We start from the raw sequence: 21,842 nt of genomic DNA, 5'->3' as shown, positions 1-21,842 counted from the left end.
TTGATAGATGAGAAAACAAAGGGAAAGGGAAAAATTACCATTTTCAAGACTGCTTTCACAGTAATTAGGTGACTGAAGCTGTGACCTAAGATCTGTCTGATTCCACTATGGACTTCGAGCTATGACCCGCTGCTATTATTTCATGCAATAGAATCCATAACACTATGACTCTCCACTGCTGTGCCAAACATACAAGCAAAAAGTCTGAGAGGATGTGTTCCTTATACAGGATCAGTATCATCATCTCTTATGCTAAGAATAACACATTTTATGCCCATTTTCTTCTTAGTGTATACTGATAACTATCTAGTTCTATTATCAGCCAAATATACAATTTATCTTTAACAATTCCTTTAAAAATTATCCCACATCTAGGCAAGTTACAATGAGACATGATAAATGCACTAAGAAAAAGAAAAAAAAAAACCTCCTCAAGTTTATTTTCTAGCTCCAAGAAAAATGATTTAACAAACTCTAAATAGAGCACAGGGACTGAAAACACCCACATGTGTCTGCACATGTGTTACTCATACAGTATATATATACAGTGTCCATGGCCAACTGGACCAAATAAGGCTACAATTCCTTCAAGAAATTCTAGGAAGTCCATAAACATAAGGATAAAATTGTCTGAAGAGAAATGTACAAAACATTCCCTAAATCACAAGGAGATGAAGCCCACGATATAATTAAGGGCTCATACAGATTTTTGTTTTTAAAACTTCCTAAAATATAATGTTTCATTATGAATTACATTGATAAATATTAATGGATCATACACTGTCCTGGTCATTGGGAATATAGAGTTAAAAATAATCATGAGATTTTTCCTCATTAATCTTAAAGACTAGCAGGGAAAGAAAAATTAATAAATGTAAACTTACAAATGTGATTAGAACCTCACCATATGGATACAAATATAGTGTCACTAAAATAGTTGTTAGTGATGGGGGTAGAGGTTTTCAGTGCTCACCGAAGTAGTGACATCTGAACTGAGATCTAAGTGATGTCTAGAATTAACCAGCAAAGCTAAGAGAAAGCTAAAAGAGCCATATTTTTAAATGCAAGGTGCTGAAGGGAGCATGGTCATTTGAACATCTGTAAGAAATTTGGGAAGGAAAGGGATGATGGTGTGAGACGATGTCGGAGAGACAGGTAGGTACAACACCATGCAGGACTTCACGGTCCAAACTAACAATTCTAGTCTTTTCCCTGAGAGCCATGTGAAGCTAGCATATATCTGGAAGGAGGAAAGCAACATTAATAGTCTCTGATATTCTCAGTATCTTAGGCATCTCAGACATTTTCCAAATAATAGATTCCATGAACACGAGTTACCAACAGCAAATGAACAAATGAACAAAAGTAGAAATTAAAGTGCAGTAAAAACAAAGGAGGTTTGAAGTAAGAATCTGGGGGAAAATGTACCCACATAACTACAGTCAGAAAGGAAAGCAATTTTTAAACTGGTATTTCTCTTTTATATGCTCAGTGGGGGAAAAAAGTGTTATTACAACTAAATAAAGATATCAGTGCTGAATGCCTATCAATAATTCGGTGAACTGTTTCCATGCATAGTAAATAACCATGCAAGAATAGTCATCAAAAATTCTTGTATCTTTAAACCCCTTTGGTCTTTCAGGCTTCATTTTAACTTCATACTGGAAACCCTCCTCTGCTACAATCATCCTGGAAAGGTTATTATAATTGTACTTCTTAGTTGAAAGTCTGAGAGGCTATTACAGTTAAGTATGACTTTTCTAAATGAGCTCTGGCAGATTTTGACTTGTAGGACCTGTCACATTTTTCACAGCTTTGGAGGTCGAGAGTTTTGATCTACACTTTACCCTGGGCCTCAGTTATTTTTAGGCTTTAAGATCTCCAAGCTCACTTATCTTTTATTCTGCTGGGGCCTAGCAAAAGGTTACATTCAACTTTAGAGGGCTGTGTCTAATTTTCTTTTCCGAAGGACTCTTTTACCTAGAGGAACTCCGCTATCTTGATTATTCAAACACAAACGGTTGTTCTTAGTATTCAAACTAATACATACTTTAGTCTCAGGTTTTTTTGATATTTGAACAAGAAAAGAATTTAAAATAGGAACAAGCTGAGGTATGTAGTGTAAGCATGCTAATAATGATGAAATTATAATCATAAATATTAGATAGTTTAAAAGACAGACATCCAGGTAAGATACTAATGTAAACGTCTGCTTCCTCCCAGTATGCTTGAGGACCTGAGTGTAAGGTGTTTTCTGGATATAAAGCAAATCTGTAGGTTATTATATTTCAGTACAGACAGTATCACTTTTTGCGGTGGATCACTTTAAAACTCACACTACATAGATCATTGATGGTCATTTCATTCTTCCATCCCCTGAGTACTGGTACTTAGAGATGATGAAACAAGAGAAGAAAGGATGACTTTCCACTATTCATATATCTAGAACATCTTCTGATTCTCCCTGTTATCATTTCCACTATGCTACACTGCTATAGACTCTGTTTCCAAAATTTTATTCCTTCAAAGTGAATAAAAACATAAAAAAAAAAACAACCAAAAAACAAAATGGAAGGCTGAAAACCTGAAGACTAATACTCTCAATAGCTGTTCCACGCTGTTAGAAATCATTATTCTCTGTTAGACATCAGGCTTTGCATTGGAGAATAAGATCTCTAGAAACCTGATAGCATTAGCCAATGCAAATTAGATTATTCCCTTTCAGCTCCAATATATTAAATGCATAACAGATGACTTCATATTTACATTAATGGGACATGGGCTTGTTAGAGTCTCTGGCTCATGTCACAGGTATTGTATGTCATCACGAAAACTCATTCCCTATCCATTAAAAAAGTCTTCAATGATGGAGTCAGAACTGTGATTTCTAAGTCAACTTCCATGTAATCTCTTTCCCAAAGACTGTTTAGATTTATTTTTTTTTGAAAAGAATTAAAAGAATAATTACCTGCTCCTCTGGTGTGATTAAAATCTCCTTTAATAATTTTGCATGATTTTCCATTGCCATTGCATACACCACAGTGATCTTCCCTTGCAAGGGACCCTAAAAAACCATCACAGCCAACCTTCTGTAACAAGAGATTGACAGTACATTATAAAGTGAGTTTTTTTCCACTTTAGCTTTTTTAACCACTAATTTAGAAGGAACCTAGTATCTACACACTAGACACATTTAATTGACAAATGAGCAAAATGTCATATTCTCTGGTGCAAATTAACAGAGCAAGCTCATGTCAAATGATATCATTGGTAAAGTGACCAAATAGCAGGACAGCAATGAGAATATTTTTCTCACAGTAAGAATTAAATGGTATCTTAAAGCAATTTGGAAAAAAACAATATTGAGACAAATGCAATTTATATAAATCCCCAAGGAAATCACATTTCTATTAAATATAACATGATTAATCTACTTCACTCTACTTAACATAGAACAGATATACTCATATATAGAAGGCTTCACTTCTTAAAGTGGTTCCAAAGCAAATGCTCAATTATTAAAGATTAACTTTGTGAAAATCAAACATATGCTTATTTTCACCATAGTTCATGAACAAACTTCTATCCTCATGTTCTTTGGCATCTAGCACGGCTGCTATAAGAAAATATGAACAGCGGGGACATTCATTTTAATTTGCTTCCAGAGGAATTACATTAATATGAATCTTCTGGGATAAAATCATCGACTCCTTTCTAGTGAATAATGCTGGTCTCCCATTGATGTTCAGAAAATATGATTATAAATAAGTATGCAATGTTCTGCATACTCAAAAGGCAGAAATTAATATGTCAATACTGTCAGAAATAAATGGTTGGATTACACAATTATCCTTAGCCAAGAAGGAGTTGCAAGAGAGATTGATGATACATCCGTTTGTAGCAAGTTACAATTATTTTAGAGGAATTTTAAAAATATTATATGAAACAGGAACAAAAACAGGTTTTTTTTCTGTGCTTAGTGTTGGTGGTGCAAGCGGATGATGAATATCCTGAGAAGGCAAAAATCACATTAAACCTGCATAATATAGCATCCTTTCCTTTTATCCAGGGGGATATATCACTGTCAAGAGGTAGCAAAGCAATGCATTAGTAGAGAAGCTTGATCTGCAAATCAAAGCGTATTCAGGGAGAAATTAAAAGAATGTCTGTGGATGAAAGAGGTGGCCACCACAGGAAATTCTCAAAATACAACAAAGGTAGGGTAAGAGCTCACTAAGGGGGAGCCATGAAAAGACCTGAAAGTCCTGGAGTGAGGGGCAAAAAAAAATCTCATTTACATACAAATGAGGACAAATTTACAGTAGAGTGTAGAGTGGTTTTGAAATGAAAAAAAAAAAAAAAAAAACCACAACTCTAATGCTCTATCCCTAGTTTGTTTCTTGGCAAATACAATAAACCCAATAAATAGTAGTTAAATGACTGAATAAATTAGTACCTACTGGTTTATTAATTTTTTTCCAACCCTTGTAACTGGGATACTATAATTCTGTCCACCTAATATAAAAGCCAGGGATAGACATAATGTCATAGCTCAACAATCATGGATTTTAAAAATAAGAATCAAAGATTTTTTATTTTGTAATTTAGTGTCAAGTACCCATACTTATCACAATATGCTTATATATCTCCAGACATTGAGGATGAATGCCTTTGAGAAGGTAATGTAATTTAATTGGGGTGGCCACCTGAAATACCACTGGTGTCCTGGAGATGGGCAGATAACATAATACAGAAGACAGCTTTTTCTATCCCTTTTCTAGGACAGAAATATCACGGAGACAAAATGGGTCACGAGGAGAAAGCTATTTTCTTCTTTTTTAAAAATTTTTAAAGTTCATTTATTTATTTTGAGAGAGAGAGAGAGAGAGAGAGAGAGAGAGAGAGCGCGCGCAGGGGAGGGGCAGAGGGAGAGGGAGAGAGAGAATCCTAAGCAGGCTCTGCACTGTCAGCACAGACCCTGATGTGGGGCTCGAACTCACAAACCATGAGATTATGACCTGAGCCAAAACCAACAGTCAGACACTTAACCAACTGAGCCACCCAGGCACCCCAAAAGCTATCTATTTTCAACTGCCCTTCTTTGTCCCTCTCCAAGTTTACAATTGTACATTCAGTTTTGGTGCTATGTATTTTGTGTAGCGAAACCTGAAAAACAGGAGGTCGTCAGAAAGAAAAAAAGTAGCATGCTTTTAATTGTATGGAAAGACTGAATGTAGCATTTTAGTTAAAAGCCAGAATGTTGAAGTATTCCAATTCTGTCAGAAGTCACAATCCATTTCGTGGAACTTAATTGTAACCATCAGATTCATGTGGCACTTACGCAGAATTTTTTTTGCTGCTGTTGTTTTAATTTTGATGTCTAGCTAGGAACTCTGTAAAAATATCTAGCTTACACAATACTGTTAAGTGAAAACATGGGCAATTTAGGCTATTGTATTTAGCATATACAGTTAGGAAAATACCTTTTTTTGAAAAATAAATGCATTGAAGACAAACTTTAATCTGACAGACTTACATATAGTGACGAAATAAAGTTAAAAGCTTTAACTGTACAACATTCAGGTCTGAAAACAAAACATGTATAGGTAAATGTCTGCAATGTTTTTTTTTTACAGGCAAATGAAAAAATTACATTTCAGGTAACTGACACAAGCTGTTAAAGAATAAAGGAAATTAATATGTAATTATAAGACTGTTTCTTATGCCAATGTATTACATGATTCTGTGATTTCAATTCTATAGAATGCTGGCAAAACATAAAATCTTAGAGTTGGTAAAGCATTTAAGTTCCATGTTGTTTCCAAGTTTTTACCCAGAGTTCCGTAGGTCTCTACTGGAACACAGGTTGGTCCACCCACACCTTGTACATGTTTTCCAATTTTGGCGCATGTGCATGTGTGTATGTATGCACAGGCGTGCATTTTTCTGGGGAAAAAAGGAAACCTTTCATCAGATTCTCAAAGGAGTGTATTGTACAAAAAAGTCAATGACCATTGGTTTACCAACTTCATTTGACAGACTGGTTAATAGGTGTATAACACATTTTCAGTGATTTTCATAAGAATGTCATTTCTTAGTGGCTGTCATGGATTCAGTACCGCTCCACTCAGATGCTTCTTTCCTAACTAAGGGATTTATTTCCTTCCCATGCCCATTAAGTTCATTAGCCAATGGCTCTCATCAGAAATTGCCTAGACGGAAGAAAACTGCCTTTCCTAAGGTCCCATCTCCCTCCTAGGGCAGCTTGCATCCAGACACGAGTAGATGCTAAGGGTAAAAAGGCCTGGTTTTCTCACCCCAAATGAGGACAACTCTGAAGAGCCATCCCAGCTCACATGGTAGCCTGTTGTGACTGTACCATAGCACACTTTCTCCCTGTGCCTGACCCTGGCTCCTTCCCCTCCCAGCATGGATGGTGATCATACAGACACTTGGCATTAACCTCTCAGTTTATTAATCTCCCAGGGAAAGCCAATTTGAGATAGCGGTAGAATTATAAGCAGCAACTTCTAACTTCTAGCCTTTGATCTCTCCCATTCTGCTGTCCACACTTGCTATAAGAGAATTTCTACTTTTCTCAAGATAAGTGAAGAGTGCATCAATGCATGTAGCAAATGGAGATTTTTTTTAATCTTTATTTTTGAAAGAGAGAAAGAGAGATAGAGAGAGAGCAAGCGGGGGAGGAACACAGAGAGAGGGACAGAATCCGAAGCAGGCTCCAGAATCTGAGCTGTCAGTACAGAGCCTGATGCAGGGCTCAAACCCATGAGCCGTGAGATCATGACCTGAGCCCAAGCCGGCAGCTCAACCGACTGAGCCACCCAGGTGCCCCAATGGAAATGGTTTTTAAAAAGAAAGATATAAGCAAATGAGATGTTTAAGCATTATAAGAAAACTGAATATATATTTGAAAATCAGTTGTTTCCAGTATGTTGAAAATGCTTCAATATTAAGTGAGTAATAGGACGGATTTTATAGGTTTTTGCCACACGGCTCAGCCTTGGACACAAGATACGGAGAAGTGCAGCGCTTGAATTTTGGGTCTGGAATATTTTGACAGAAAATGCCACTTTAGATGCATAATATTTACACTACAGAATTAAAATCTCAGGGTCTTTCAGCTGGTCATGGATTTTAAGATGATCTAGTCCAAACCCTTGGTTTCTGAAGACAAGGGATTTCAAAGCAGATCAGACTTGCTCAGGATGACAGCTGAGTGAGAACTAAATCCACAGCTTTTGAGTCTGGGCACAGAGTTTTCCGCCATACTGTGCAGCTACCCAAAGGCACTCATAGCCTCCTTCAGCACATAGTCCCCCTTCTTAAATGTCTTACCTGACACCTGCCATTTGCACAGACATCTAATCCCTGATATCCACATGAAGTTCCATCCATTACTTTTTCTGATAGAAGGATAGGCTGTTCTTTCCCAACAGGAGAGCAAAACAAGGCACATGGTTTTTCTACACACAGAGTGGATAAAAAAAATGAGCACAAGTTACTCCATAAGTATTTTTATCTCAAGCTTTATTTTTCAGAACGTTGTTGAGTACAAAGTATAATTTGATGTGAACTGAGTAATGCAATTCTACAGTAGTTATGAGCAGAAAATGAGAGGACGCCTGGGAAAAAAATAGATATCCAATGAACAGTTATCTCCTTAAGAAATATGTCTTCAAATTATTTTCAAAATGTATCACTTACTATTTTCTGGCACCAAACCTCTACCACGTACAAAGTGATCACTCTTGCCCACAGATATTTTACACGCCAACCACTGATTTTTGCTCATATCCTTTGGAATGAACTGCCTCTTAAGTACATATCAGAATTCTGCCTATTTCAGATTTACTTATTGATGAAAACTTTCTTCACATGTCACTTCTACATTCCAATACACTAATTTTCAATCCTATACATGTGGCGTTTTCTAATTGTAAACTTACTAAAGGGAGAAAGAAGAATTTCTAAGATGAGCAATTCTCCTAGGATTTTCCATTACAAGGATGTTTAGAAATGCAACAGAATCCCATGAGAACATTCCCTGGAATGCACATGTGCTAGCTAGTACTCAACTCCCTTTATTGCTTACTCAGAAAGCATGCCAGTATACATGATATGTAGGTTAAGAAACACCATCCTAGGTGGAGAGTGTTTGAATAGCTGGCAGTCTTCTTCAGGGCTTCATTAAGCAAGAAGGTAGGGTGGTTAGAGTTAAAAGGCGTGCCTATCAGGCTCAGTCAAGAGTGGCAAAATATTTTTAAAGTGCTGTTTCTATTTCTAAGTATCCTACAGAAGAACTGTAGTATTTGGTAACACCAGTAGTAGAATTATCCAAATCTGAAACTTCAGAGCAATTTCCATGCTACATTACTACTCTATTGGCTTGATACCAGTCAGGCCCTTTGCTGTTTATTAAGCTCATATAAATAGAATGGAAAATAGTTTACAGTCTTTGACACTGATCTTCGCTTATGTCTTCAGTAAAGTTCCACGTATGCTGATGGGATTCTATAAATACCAAATAACAGCCAGAGGCATGGAACAGGGTATCACTTTGCAAAGAGAAGACAGACAGTTAAATGAGCCTTCAGAATTGAACATTTCAAACAGTTTTCACATGTGGCTTCTGAATACTGCTCTGAACAATTCTGGGGAGTTGGAACATGGCCTTCAATGTGCATGGTTTTGAAATTTTCCTTTAAGATGCCATTATAAGCTGCAATAAAGCATTTCAGTATGCTCTCACACCTCAAAGTAGGTTATGTTTATTCAATGACTGCTTACTATGTCATATCTTTGGACTTAAAAACAGCTGCTATAATTGCAACGCTTTAAAAGTTATATATGTATACATATATAATTCTCTTTCCGGAGTTTTCACTGAAGAGAGGAGCAAACCAAATATATGAATAATGTGGAAAGGAGTTAGTCTAGAAAATTCCATTCACATTCCAAGCAAGAATTCAGATAAAAATCTTTCTATTTCTTCTTTTACAGTGTATTGTCAATTCACTGTGCTTTACAGATGACATAAACATTTGACACCAATCTTCCTTCCTGGAGTATACCCTTGAGATTGTGACATTATAGTGATCCTTGTAACAAGCCAGTACTTCCTTGGCAGGCAAGCTTTGTCTTGATTTAAGAGACCAACCCTTTCCAAGATATGCATTAAACATGGATTTCAGCCAAATTTCAGCACAGTGTATGTAAAATACCTGAATGCTAAAGCCATGCATCTTTTTTCTCTAAAAATAACTGTTCACTATGGCATTGATACCCTGTATTTAATTTGCCTAGCCACAGATTCATGTATTACATAAGAATAACAGAAAAATCCCCTTGCATTTTAAGGTGTCATATGTTATTAAGACTTGGAGTTTTTTTCAAAGAATTAGATGTTTCAATTTCTTCCATAGTGCTCCATAACGCAAAGACCACGGTTGTGTACTTTCTTTATGCTATGGACCAACATGTTTGATTGATATGTGTCACAAAATTATAAAAAAAATGCTAACCTGCTAATTATGTAAATATTTATTGTGGATCATTCTGATGATACACATCATTTTATAAGAGGTAGGGGCTTTTAAAATTGTGATTTCCACTGGCTTTAATATTTTAAATTGGCCCCCATCCAATCCCAATTTTTTTTTTTTTTTACACTCTGGAGAAAACCTGTTTCCTCTGTCTTATTTCACATATGAATGAACAGGTTTCAAATGAATTTAATATTATCAAATTGAACAGCCAGTTAGAGGCAGAGATAGGATTGACCCTCAAGTGATCTGATGACGATTTTCATTATTTGAATAGTCATATTGTTCCTACTATAAAAAGGTATGGCATATATATTCAAAATTATGCAACAAATACTCATCAGAAGCTTAATATTTGCCAGTCTGTCCACTCAGCACAGACATAGAGAGAGTACAAACACCTCAAAATCTGCTACAATAAGGTGCTTGTGAGGAGCACATACCCAATTTGGAGGATCAGGGAGATTCTTTTTTCCTAGAGGACCTGACATAAACTGAGTCCAAAAAATCAAGAGCCATTTTTCAGGGAAATAAATGGGGAGAGACAGACCAAAGCCTGAGAAAGAAAAGGTATTAGGCTGAGAAACCAGCATGTGTACAGGCCCAGGCACAAGAGAGCACACTGTGTGTGAGGGATGGACTGGAAGTCGCCTGTCTGTGCTGGAGAACACAGAAGGGGACGGTGACCCCAGGCAAGAGAAGATAAAGGGACAGTCACGCAAAGGGCCTTAGCAACCAGAGGCAGTTACATCTGAGATTGGTCCCGAGAGCAGCGGGGCTCACGGAAGGGTGCCACGTGGCACAGTGGTTGACATATCCAGCCTTTAAAGGGCCAGTCTGGCTGAAAAGTGGAGCACGGGCTGTAGAAGACTGGCGAGAGAGGGGAGGAAGGTGTTTGAGAATCCAGTGCAAACATGAACAAACATTCTGGCAGGAGAACGCTTTGGACAAAGAGGGTTTGCTACTTGATTACAGGGATGGAGACTGAGGAAGAATGGTCCTAGCTTAGCTTGGGAATCAGACCGATCGTGATACCGTTCCATGTGACAGAGCACAGGGAGAGAAGCAGATGCAGGACTGAGACAGAAAGGAAAGGGGCATGCTGAGTTAGAAATAATGAGACGTTGAGTGAAGATGTCCATGCAACGGATGGGTAAGCAACGAAGGGGCTCAGGACAGAGAGATCTGGGTGGGAGATAAACATCTGTGTTCCTTTGGCATATGGATGATAAATAAAGTCTAGTGAATAAAGTATTATTATCTCAAGGAGATCACTAGAAAATTCATTCACCTAACTTATTAAGTGCCTACTCTGTTCAGGTACTGTTCACAATGTTGAACATATAGCAATGCAAAAACAGGATAAACCCTGTTCTTCCAATAATTATGGGGCACATACAATAAACAAATGTAGGGGTGCCTGGGTGGCTCAGTCGGTTAAGCATCCGACTCTTGATTTCAGCTCAAGTCACGAGCTCATGGATAGAGTTTGAGCCCTGCATCAGGCTCGGTGTAGACACTGTGGAGCTTGCTTGGGATTCTCCCTCCCTTTCTCTCTGCCCCTCCTCTGCTCACTCTCTTTTGCTCTCAAAAAATATAAAAACTAAAAAAAATTTTTTTTAAATACACAAAATGGAAAAGTATTATGGCAGATGATGGTGAGTTCTGTGAAAAAAGAATAAAGCAAGGAAAGGAAAGGGATTGAGTTATTATTTTACAAAAAACCTAAAGGAGGTGAGAGAATGAAGTACACAGATACCTGTAGATGGTGTTACAGCAGGGAAAGCAGGGGTTTTCAAGACACTAGGACCTATTCTAGGCGGAGCAAGTGAGCCAGTATGGGTGGAAGTGTGATGGGGAACAGAAGGGATGAGGTCAGAGGGTCAGAGGAAGCCAGGTAGCAGAGATCCTTTTAGGCCCTTAGAAGGAATGAATGTGGGATTTCAGTGAGCTGGGAAGGTACTGGAGGGTTTTGAATAGAAGAATAACAGGAAATGACTGACAATTTAGATGTATCACTCTGGCTCTTGAGACTGAAGGAGAGCACAGGCATGAAGACCATTTAGAGGGCTCCTGCAATCACGGGGAGAGAGACAGTGGCTTGTGCCAGGGTTGGAGTTCTGGTGATGTTTGGAAATGATAAAACTCTGGATGTATTTTAAAGGTAGGGCTCATATCCATAAAAATAATGAAATCTTGCCATTTGCAACAAAATAGACAGATCTAGAGAATATAATGCTAAGTGAAATGAGTCACAGAAAGACAAATCCTATACAATTTCACTCAAATGTGGAATTTAAGAAACAAAATGAATGAACAAATAAAAAAAAGAGACAAACCACAAAAGAGACGCTTAACTATACAGAACTGATGGTTGCTGGAGGGGAGGTGGTGGGAACATGGATGAAACAGGTGAAGGGGATTAAGAGTACATTTAACTTGATGAACCCTGAGTAATATATAGAAATGCTGAAGCACTGTATCATACACCTGAAATTAATATAACACTGTACGTTAACAACACTAGAATTAGAAAAAATGAGGCTCATGTGACCTTACTGATATTTTGAGCATAGAGTAAAAGAAAAGAAAAAAAATGATGACTCCAATGTTTTGTCTAAGCATCTAGAAGGAGGCAATTACCATTCATTAAGAGGGCAGCGTGAACAGAAGATTGTGCTGTAATTTCCTCTCACCGGAGGAAGCAGCAGGACTGGAGGCCATCATGGCAAAGAGAGCATGACATGTTTGAGGCAGGGAAACAAGAACAGGATCTGGAGTTGAGAGTGACAGGGAGCAAGGTTCTAGATGAGACATGAGGCAAGAGAAGGGAGCAGATTACCTCCTCATCCTCCTGCTACCAAATACAGAACACTACTGTCTGTCGTGGAGTGATCTGCCTTGTTGTTTGGCTGTTTCCATTAGTGCTTGTATGCTCAGAAGCTGATCCTGAGAGAAGGGTTTTGTCAGATGGGTGCACTGAAATTGATGAACAACGGAATTCAGGCTGTTGATAGGAGGGTTACTGAAATGATGGAAAAGCACAGTCCAAACTGACTAAGGGGAGAAATAAGGACAAGAAATACTGACGGTCAGTTAAGTGACAGAATTCACAACCATATTTGGTAACTGTAGCTCAAATCCAGAGCTCACCGACCACGGGCAAGAACTATTGCTTCTTTTTTTAAAAAAAATATTTTATTTATTTATCTTAAGTTTTAAATGTTTTTATTTAAAACTTCTTTAATGTTTACTTTTCAGAGAGAGAGAGAGAGAGAGAGAACTAGTGGGGAAAAGACAGAGAGAGAGGGAGCTGTGAACACAGAGCCCAGAGCAGGGCTCAAACCCATGAACTGCAATATCATGACCTGAGCTGAAGTTGGACACCTATTTTGACTGAGCCACCCTGCTTCCCTAGTTGTTTATTTGTTTGTTTGTTTATTATTTTATAGAGGGAGAGTGCTCTAGTGGGGTTGAGGGGCAGAGGGAGAGAGAAAGAATCCCAAGCAGGCTCCATGCTCAGCGCAGAGCCACACGCGGGGCTCAACCCCATGACCTTGGGATCATGACCTGAGCTGAAATCAAGAGTCAGAGGCTCAACCAACTAAGCCACCCAGGTGCTCCAGAACTATCTTCTTAGGTAATAAGTTTAAACGACAGTTGCAAAAATAGTACAGAGAGGTCTCATGTACCTTTTCCCCAGTTAACCCCAATGGCTACACTTTCATAACTAGAGTACAATAGCAAACCCAGGAAACTGACATCAGTACATGTTTGTGTATACTTCACTGATCACATGCGTAGATTTTACAACCACCACCACAATCAATATCTGTAAGTATTTTACCAGCACAAACTTCTACTTTATGTTACCCCTAGGTAATAGCACCCATTCCTCTCCCCGCCTTCATCCCTAACTCCTGGCAACCTTTAATCTGTTTTCTATCCCTGCAGTTTTATCATTTCGAGAATGTTACATAGGTAGAATCACAGAATATGTGAAGTTTTGACATTGGCTCTTTTCACTTAGCATAATGCTCTGAAGCCCACCAAGTTGCTTCATATCCATAGTTCCTCTTACTGCTTCAGAGTATCCCATGGTGTGGATGTACCTCAGTGTGTCTGACAATTCAGGGTCTCAGGACTTTTTTGGTTGTTTCCAGGTTTTAGCTATCAAAAATAAAGCTGCTACGAACATTTGTGTATGGGATTTTTTTTAAGGTTGTAAATTTTTATTTCTCTGGGGAAAATGCCCAGGATTGTGTTTTCTAAGTTGTATGATAACTGTATGCTTAATTATTGAAGAAACCACCAAGCTATTTTTCAGAGTGGCTGTACGATTTACATTCCTATCAGCAACGTAGAAGATCCAATTTCCTCTCATCCTCACCAGCATTTCATATTGCCACTCTTTTAAAATTGAAGTTAATCTAATTGGTATGCAATAATATACACCACATTAAAATAAATACTTGTAGTCAGTGCTTGTGATTGTTATATGTATTAAATAAAGGTTGGAAAAGGAGAGCTCTGAAATACTTAGAATATAATCTGTATAATGTGCAAAATAACCATGAGTAAAGCACCCTGCAAATCCAGAAGTCTGCGCAACTAAGATGGCGGTGACCTGGTTACTCATACCTTCATCCATGACAGCTTGCCACTGAAGACCATGCTTTGGGTATGAAGTTCTAACACTATAGGCCTGACATTGCCAGTCTCTGAATCCAGGCAAACCTGCAGGACAAGGTGGATTCTCACATATTCTGTATTGTTTTCTGGGACCATTACAATCCCTTGCTTCAGAACCTAGCCTAGAAAAAATAGTACAAATAATCAATTTTATCTTTTTTTTACGTTAACCCTCACTTCAAAAAAATTAAAAGGCATTAAGTTAATAAGGTATAATCCTTTATATTAGATCATCTACTTTGGAAAATGTGGACACGTTAAGTGATCGCTAATAGCAGGAAATCCATATGCTTATTAAAACCTTGCCACTTAACTTGCCATGACTATGATACAGAAGAGTAAAGGACAGAGGCTGGGGGCAAAATAGAAAGCCTGGGATTCCCTCAAAGGAGTTTCGTTGTAACGTTTTCACATACTTTCTATAAAACTGCTTGTGAAGGCATTGGGCCACTGAGCCCAAACTAACGGTAAAAGTACAGAGCTGAAATGATTTTCTTGCATGCTTTCCTGGGATCACTCTAGAAGGATGGGGTTGAGCGAGTGGACCCTGTAAGGTTCCCCATCTGCACACGTGCTCAGCACGTCTTGAGTTTTCAACATTTCACTTCTACTGACGTTGATTTTGTTCTTCTCCCTTCCTTTCCCGAAGTCCTGCCATCTTCCCGCCTTCTCACTGTCCCCTTAAATGGTGACTTACTTTTCCTAATGCAGGTCTCCCTGCTCCTTTAAACACAACAGTTTATTTGATTCACTCAAGAAACTACCCCATGTAATGTTTGATTATTTGTTAGTAGAAGGGTTGGTCTTATTTTCTTCTCACAAGGGAGATTTTATATAATAAATACTTTGAGGGACTTTGCTGCTTTCCAGCGTGGGGTAGGGTCTGAGGTCTGCCTTCCAACACCGTTTGTCAGGAAAACCTTTGCATTTGAAAATTCAAGAATAAAATGCCCTCCCCCAATGCAGGAACTTTGCGTTTACCCAGGACATTTGCGCTCTCGACTGCTGATCCCAGAACTGCAGGTTCGGCTACAGGGACTCCACATGCTCCACTCTCCGGCCACATGTCCAGGTGCTGAGGTCCTGGTGGTACATTCTCCAGCCTTACACCACTATTCCAAAAGTTATGTCTTAGGTGAACAAATCAGGGCACAACGGAAAATCATTCACTGGCCTACAGTCACTGGAATTGTGATTAAATCAGGTCTACTAAAGCCCCAAACATGTGGATTGAAAAAGACCAAAAAATAAGTTGGCACTTGTTTCTTGTCAATAGCAATACAATGGTCCATTCTCATACAGTCTTGTGAAAACAGCACACAGATATTTGCAACACAGCCCTGAGATTTCAGTCCTTATATCATAAGGAGAGGGTGTAAAGAGGGAACTTGGGGTGGCACAGCCAGGAAAGAAAAACCAACACATTCTAAGAAACAGAACAATTTAAGAGGGACAAACCACAAAAGCATAGAGTCATATATAGGAATGGAAAATAGCACATGAATGTTCTTCCACAACTGGAGTGGAACAGACATTTCAGCAAACTTAGCAACTGAGATGTGAAGACCCAGTGATTTTCTTCCCCTTATAATTAAAATTTTTAAAAGTATGATTTAATTTTAGCACTTTCCTTTTTCTGAAAGAGTTCCCATAAAATCTAAGCATTAACATTAACAGCAAGTTTTCTTTTGAAAGTGGTTTACTTGAATGACTTAGGTAATAGGATGCTTGGAAATTCTGTCATTTCCTTCCAATTATTCGGCAGCTTATTTTGTATCTGTTAACTGAGAAAGATAACCATGAAAGAAGAGAAAGGAATGTACTCATTCTCTTGTTTATATTTACATTTTCATTTACTTTAAACAAAGGCAGCAAAAGAGGCAGTTTCTGTGGTCACTGAGGAATGGTTGCTAGGACTTGGAAGATAAATTATAATAATTCCTCCTTATTTCTGAAAAATCAGATATATGATGGTCATAGCAAACATGTTAAAAGTAAAATTACTTGAACAAAATCATGTTGAGAACAGTAAGTTAATATTGGCAAAATTTAGATTAATGACTGTATAATGATGGGGGTTGAGCAAGCTGATCCTTCGAACTTAATGGCAACATGATTTTATACGGGATTTTGCAGAAATTGCAGAAACACTCTAATCTTTAAGTTTCCGAATTCAAAATGTGAATAATCATATTTACTTAACAGATTTTGCAGGAGTAGAATGAAGCACTACGCATAATGCACAGCCCACACTAAGGACTTAGTAAAGATTAACAATAATTAACAATGATACTGATAAATTGTATATACCATTATATTAACATGTTAGTAAGTTTCCAGAAATCTAACCAAAATTTTATTCATCCTGATCTTATCCATATTTCTTTAAAATTTATTTTGAGAATATGTTTTTAAGTGATGTTTTTAGAAAAGAGAACTCAGAAAACTGTATGACATAATTTTGTGTGAGCCCAGTCAATGCTTTTCTATGCAATAACACAATTAGTTCCCATAGATTTTTTTTCCCGATAATGTCAGTTTTTAAATTCAGCCTCTTTTAGACTCAAGATGTTTAAATTTTTTTTAATGTTTATTTATTTTTGAGAGAGACAGAGACTGAGTGTGAGTAGGGGAGGCACAGAGAGAGAGGCAGACAGAATCAGAAATGGGCTCCAGGCTCTGAGTTGTCAGCACAGAGCCCAATGTGGGGCTGGAACTCAGGAGCTGATAGGTCATCACCTGAGTTGAGGTCAAATGCTCAACCAAATGAGCCACCCAGGCGCCAGCCCCACATGGGATTCGAACTCAGGAGCTGTGAGATTATGACCTAAGCTGAAGTCAGACGCTCAACTGACTGAGTCACCCAGGCACCATTAGACTCAAGAATTTTTAAATCTATGCTCAAAAAAAAAAAAAAATCTCAACAACTAATAGTGTATTGATAGGCACATTACACTGAGATTTTGTATGAAGATTGTCATTAAATTGAGATTTTGGGTGAATACAGAGTCTGAAAATTGTAGAAGGGGGAAAACATTCTTTTAAACAATTTACTGGCTTTAAAGATTTAACAATGTACTGCCCATTTACACACACACACACACACACACACACACACACACAATCCAGAGTGAAAGGTGTCAAATTTCAATTGGTCCAATTGTTTTGGCCTACTTGAAGGGTGTTTATTTTCCTATAGGGCATCCCATAGCTCCTTGCTCACTTAGCAGCACACTGGCATTGAAAGGCTGGGCTCGGGTTCACAGCACACTGAAACTCTGCTGGCAAAGACCAGCATCTGGACTTGTACATCATTTAACCTAGACCACACTGGGCAGATGAAGACAAATGGAAACAGATATGGAAGCTACATTTGCATAACACAAATCGGTGAAATCTGAAGAAAGAATTGCATAATATTTAAAGTTCATCACCTTGCAGAGAACCAACACTCTGGATGAAACTATGGAGAAACTGCCTTTGTGTCTTCTAGGTGATGCTGTTTTTCAACACAGAGGAAAGTGTTGAATGTTTTGTTTAAATCATTATATAATATATTCCATTTGGTTTATACATTAAAATGATCCTAATGATGCTTTTCATATATTTTCTCGCAGCATATTTTGCTTTATTTGTATTTTTTTAGCCTCAAAAGAAGATGCTATGCATGGCTTAAAAAGCTCAAAATTTGTCATGTCTACTAATTCAGTCTGATTTATGAAAATGCTAAGGAAATATATAATAAAGGATATTTCTGGCACAGTACATGACCTAAAAAATTGCCTGTAGTTCCATTCTATCAAATTTATATGTGGACATATGTCTAGGAAGTTCATGAAAACATCTGATTGGAAGAGGTCTGTGATGACGTCAAAGGGAACATCATTCTCTAATCAAATCTTCTACAGAGACTGAGGAGACCAGAGGGGGAGAGAAGCCAATAAACTCTCTAAATATGCAAATTTGATTGTAAGGATATTACAGTCTTTATATTTTCAACAAAGGATGATGATGGTAATTTCAAGAGGCTCAATTTAAGAAAGTATATAAATAAAATATATTATGTAGAATTCTTCAAAATGGGTTAAAATTTTACTAAATTTGTATTCAACTTTCCTTTCCCCTCCCCAAGTTCCTAGTAAGTATTGTCAGTGAAAAAACATACATGTCTTGGTTTTTGCCAAATCATTTATCAACTCTTTAACATCTGTTCAATGTAAATGTAAACACAGATGATAGTAGTATAAAGAGAAAAGGAGAAGAAAGAAAACAGGCTGTTTTTAATTTGGAAAATGCTGAGTATAAATAGTAGATAAATCCCCATCTTTCCAATTATTTTAAATCATAAAATTCTGTACGCACCTTCAGACTTAATTATATACTCTTGGATGAACTAGTTATACAGCTAGATTCACATCACTACACTGTACACATTATAAAAAATTACAACATTTTGTAATGAATTATAAAAAAAAATGCCCAGCTTTGTTTCTTGGTTTGCAATGCACAAAGCTAGCAGGGTTTTGTGTGAGGTTGGATGCATTCAAATATTTTAGCACTTCAGCACTCATCTGCAGAGTGTTGGAAGCTATTTTCATGATAGCTCCTACAAAAGCTGGGACAGATGGCTATTTGAAGAAGCCCACATGGCCTCAGGAACTGAGAAGTTCATTAGTTATTTCAATACACAAAGCATTGCAGAACCACTAACAGATATTGTTAGCACAATTAGAGGGAAATAAAACATTTTCCTTTGGATGAGCAATTATAAATTTGATTGTTACAAGAACACGTTTATTTTAGAGAATTCAAGAATGCAAATTATTCTCATAAGTATCAGAAGAAAAAACAATGGTAGAGAAATGTATAGGACATCAGTTTATAAAAATGAAGAGATTTTTATATTGCTAAAGCAGAACTAAATGAGATGAATGGTCTGTGTGAAGTTTGAAGAAGTAATGGCTAAATGTTTGGTTATCTCTGTTTATTACTGTTTTTGTGTTTCAGGGATGATAAAAATTATTGCTGGTGCAGAGTTTTATGATGCCAGCTATAAATTATACAGCATAATACCATGAGGCTTGCCCAGTATGCACATATTATTGTACTTTGGTGTATAATTTAAAAAAAATAAAACCAACCCAAATTCAGACACTCCGTATAAACTCACAGAAAAACATCTGACACAGTCTGTAAACAACTGGCTGATAATTCACAGAAATTCCCTTTCAAAAAACTATTTCTTTATTGATTACATCTAGTGATAAAACATTGCTAGCCTTAAAAATACTCTGTATTTTAAAAATGTTACATTTTTTTTAGTTAAAGATCTCAGAGAAGTAATAAATGATTACATGCTCATGACAAACAAAATCAAAGATGTCTAGGAAAAAGTCGTATTTATCCTCAGCTCCCCTGCTTTCATCCATCAAACCTATTTCCCTTCCAAGAGCTAACTATTAAATACAGTTTGGAGTTTATATTTTCAAACCATTTTCTATGAATTTAGGAATATATACCCTGTGTGTGTGTGTGTGTGTGTGTGTGTGTGTGTATGTATGTGTTCAAAACTTTTTTTTGGTAAATGTCAAATGGTATCATAAAGTATCAATTTTTCTGACGTGCCTATGTATTAACCAACATGTCTTATAGATCTCTTCAGTCTGTATGTATATATATCTACCTTATTCTTTTAACAGCTACATGGTAACCATTCCTCACCTCATGAATATTTTCATGGTTTCTCACTCCTCACCATTGCAAATTGCATCCTTACATAAGCATTTGTGTGTGTGTGTGTGTGTGTGTGTGTATGTGTGTGTGGTATTTCTATTGTGTCCATTTTTAAAAACAATGTGCTATTAAACTAGCACTCTATATTACTTCATTTTTTTCACTAAGTATTTCACTCCCAGTAACCTTTATGTTGTTGTTTCTTTTTAAATGTAATAAAAATGTATGTTCTGCAGAGGCAAGGTTTCAGATCTCACATCTAATTCCCTTTACAGAATAAAAATTAGAAAATAATGTGAGTTACTGAACTGTTATCTTTTGATTAACTACAATTATACATTTAGATGAGAGCTATCTCCTTCAGATACTTTCACAGAAAGTATTTTTCCACAGCAATAATTTTGATATGGAAATCACAAGAAATTTAACTTTTCAACACCAATTATCTTGATATTTAAATGTGTACTAATAAATTCCTATAACTTCAAGAAGCGCATTAAACAACTCAGACAGCCACGTATTTACTAATCTTTAAAATATCAATTAGAGGGGCGCCTGGGTGACTCAGTCCGTCAAACATTTGACATTGGCTCAGGTCATGATCTCACAGCTCATGAGCTCAAGCCTTGCGTCAGGCTCTGTGCTGACAGTTCAGAGCTCGGAGCCTGCTTCAAATTCTGTGTCTCCCTCTCTCTCTGCCCCTTCCCCACTAACACTCTGTCTCTGTCTCTGTCTCTCTCTCTCAAAAATAAACATTAAAAACTAAACTAAACTAAACTAAAAATAAAATAACATGTCGATTAGAATAGTGTACTTATGATGCTTGAAATGACAAGGAAAAATTATCCTCAGTCACTCTTCTGGGACAATGTTTTATACCTGAAAGGACTCATCAGCTCTGCAAGTTCTCCTATTTATGCTATTTATGCTATTGTTTGTCATCATTTTACCTGTGTTTAATTTAATAAATTCATTTTTTGGCGAAACTAACACATACATCCTTCAACATTGTTGTAATCAAACACAATAAAAAATAATTGCATTTATATTAACAAAATGACCAAGATGTGAAACACATAAAAGTAAACAGTGAAAATGAATGAAATGCTGAAAGCTTTATAGATACTGAAAGTATTTCACTAGTGTTGAGATGGATAAATATGCAACGGGCAGAAGGAGATGTGAGTTTCTTGAGTTTCATTCACTATTCTTACTAACTACAGATGGGTCACGTGACTTACCTTACCAGCGTCACAGTCCGTTCCATCCATGGGTGGATCCAGCTTGGTTCTGCATTCTTTCTCACCCTCTACCTTGCACCACAACCCTGTGCAAATAAGATGCTGAAAACAAGGCCACAATAACTCATAAGGAGGAGGCATCACATTTTTGATGTGAAGTCAATAAATTTTGGAAAAAAGTGACTTTGACAGAACAACAAGAAATTGTTGGAAGAAAAACAGGCTCTAGGTACTTTGCATTTACAATTATAGTTGAATAGCATAGGCTTATTTATAGTGATGAGAATGTTGATACATAAGAACAGAAAATCTGTTTAATATGTTTCATTGTCTTTACATTTCTTTAAAACACACGTGATTATGGGGTGCCTGGGTGGCTCAGTCTGGTAAGTGTCCGACTTTGGCTCAGGTCGTGATCTCTGATTCACGGGTTGGACACCTGCATCAGGCTCTGTGCTGGCAGCTCAGAGCCTGGAGCCTGCTTTGCCGATTCTGCCTCCCTCTCTCTCTGCCCTTCCCCTGCTCGTACTGTGTGTGTCTCTCTCTCAAAAATAAATAAAACATTAAAAAAAATTTTTTTTAGAAACCGCATGTGATTATGCAAGACTAAGTA

General features: G+C 37.2%; 1 protein-coding gene across 1 annotated transcript in view; it reads right to left on the bottom strand.

Moving 5' to 3' along the window:
* ADAMTS19 (ADAM metallopeptidase with thrombospondin type 1 motif 19) overlaps nt 1-21,842 on the bottom strand; it is a 241,334-nt gene that overhangs the window by 69,312 nt on the left and 150,180 nt on the right. The window contains exons 11-15 of the mRNA XM_043586926.1: nt 21,230-21,331; nt 15,237-15,367; nt 14,205-14,377; nt 7,357-7,484; nt 2,969-3,089 (exon numbers count right to left, since the gene is read on the bottom strand). Of these exons, the coding sequence (XP_043442861.1) occupies nt 2,969-3,089; nt 7,357-7,484; nt 14,205-14,377; nt 15,237-15,367; nt 21,230-21,331 (655 nt within the window). The remainder of the gene's footprint in view (nt 1-2,968; nt 3,090-7,356; nt 7,485-14,204; nt 14,378-15,236; nt 15,368-21,229; nt 21,332-21,842) is intronic.

Source organism: Prionailurus bengalensis, chromosome A1, assembly GCF_016509475.1.
Source record: "Prionailurus bengalensis isolate Pbe53 chromosome A1, Fcat_Pben_1.1_paternal_pri, whole genome shotgun sequence".
NCBI classification, from domain to species: Eukaryota; Metazoa; Chordata; class Mammalia; order Carnivora; family Felidae; genus Prionailurus; species Prionailurus bengalensis.
The sequence above is the reverse complement of the archived record's forward strand: the minus strand, read 5'-3'. Positions and strand labels throughout refer to the sequence as shown.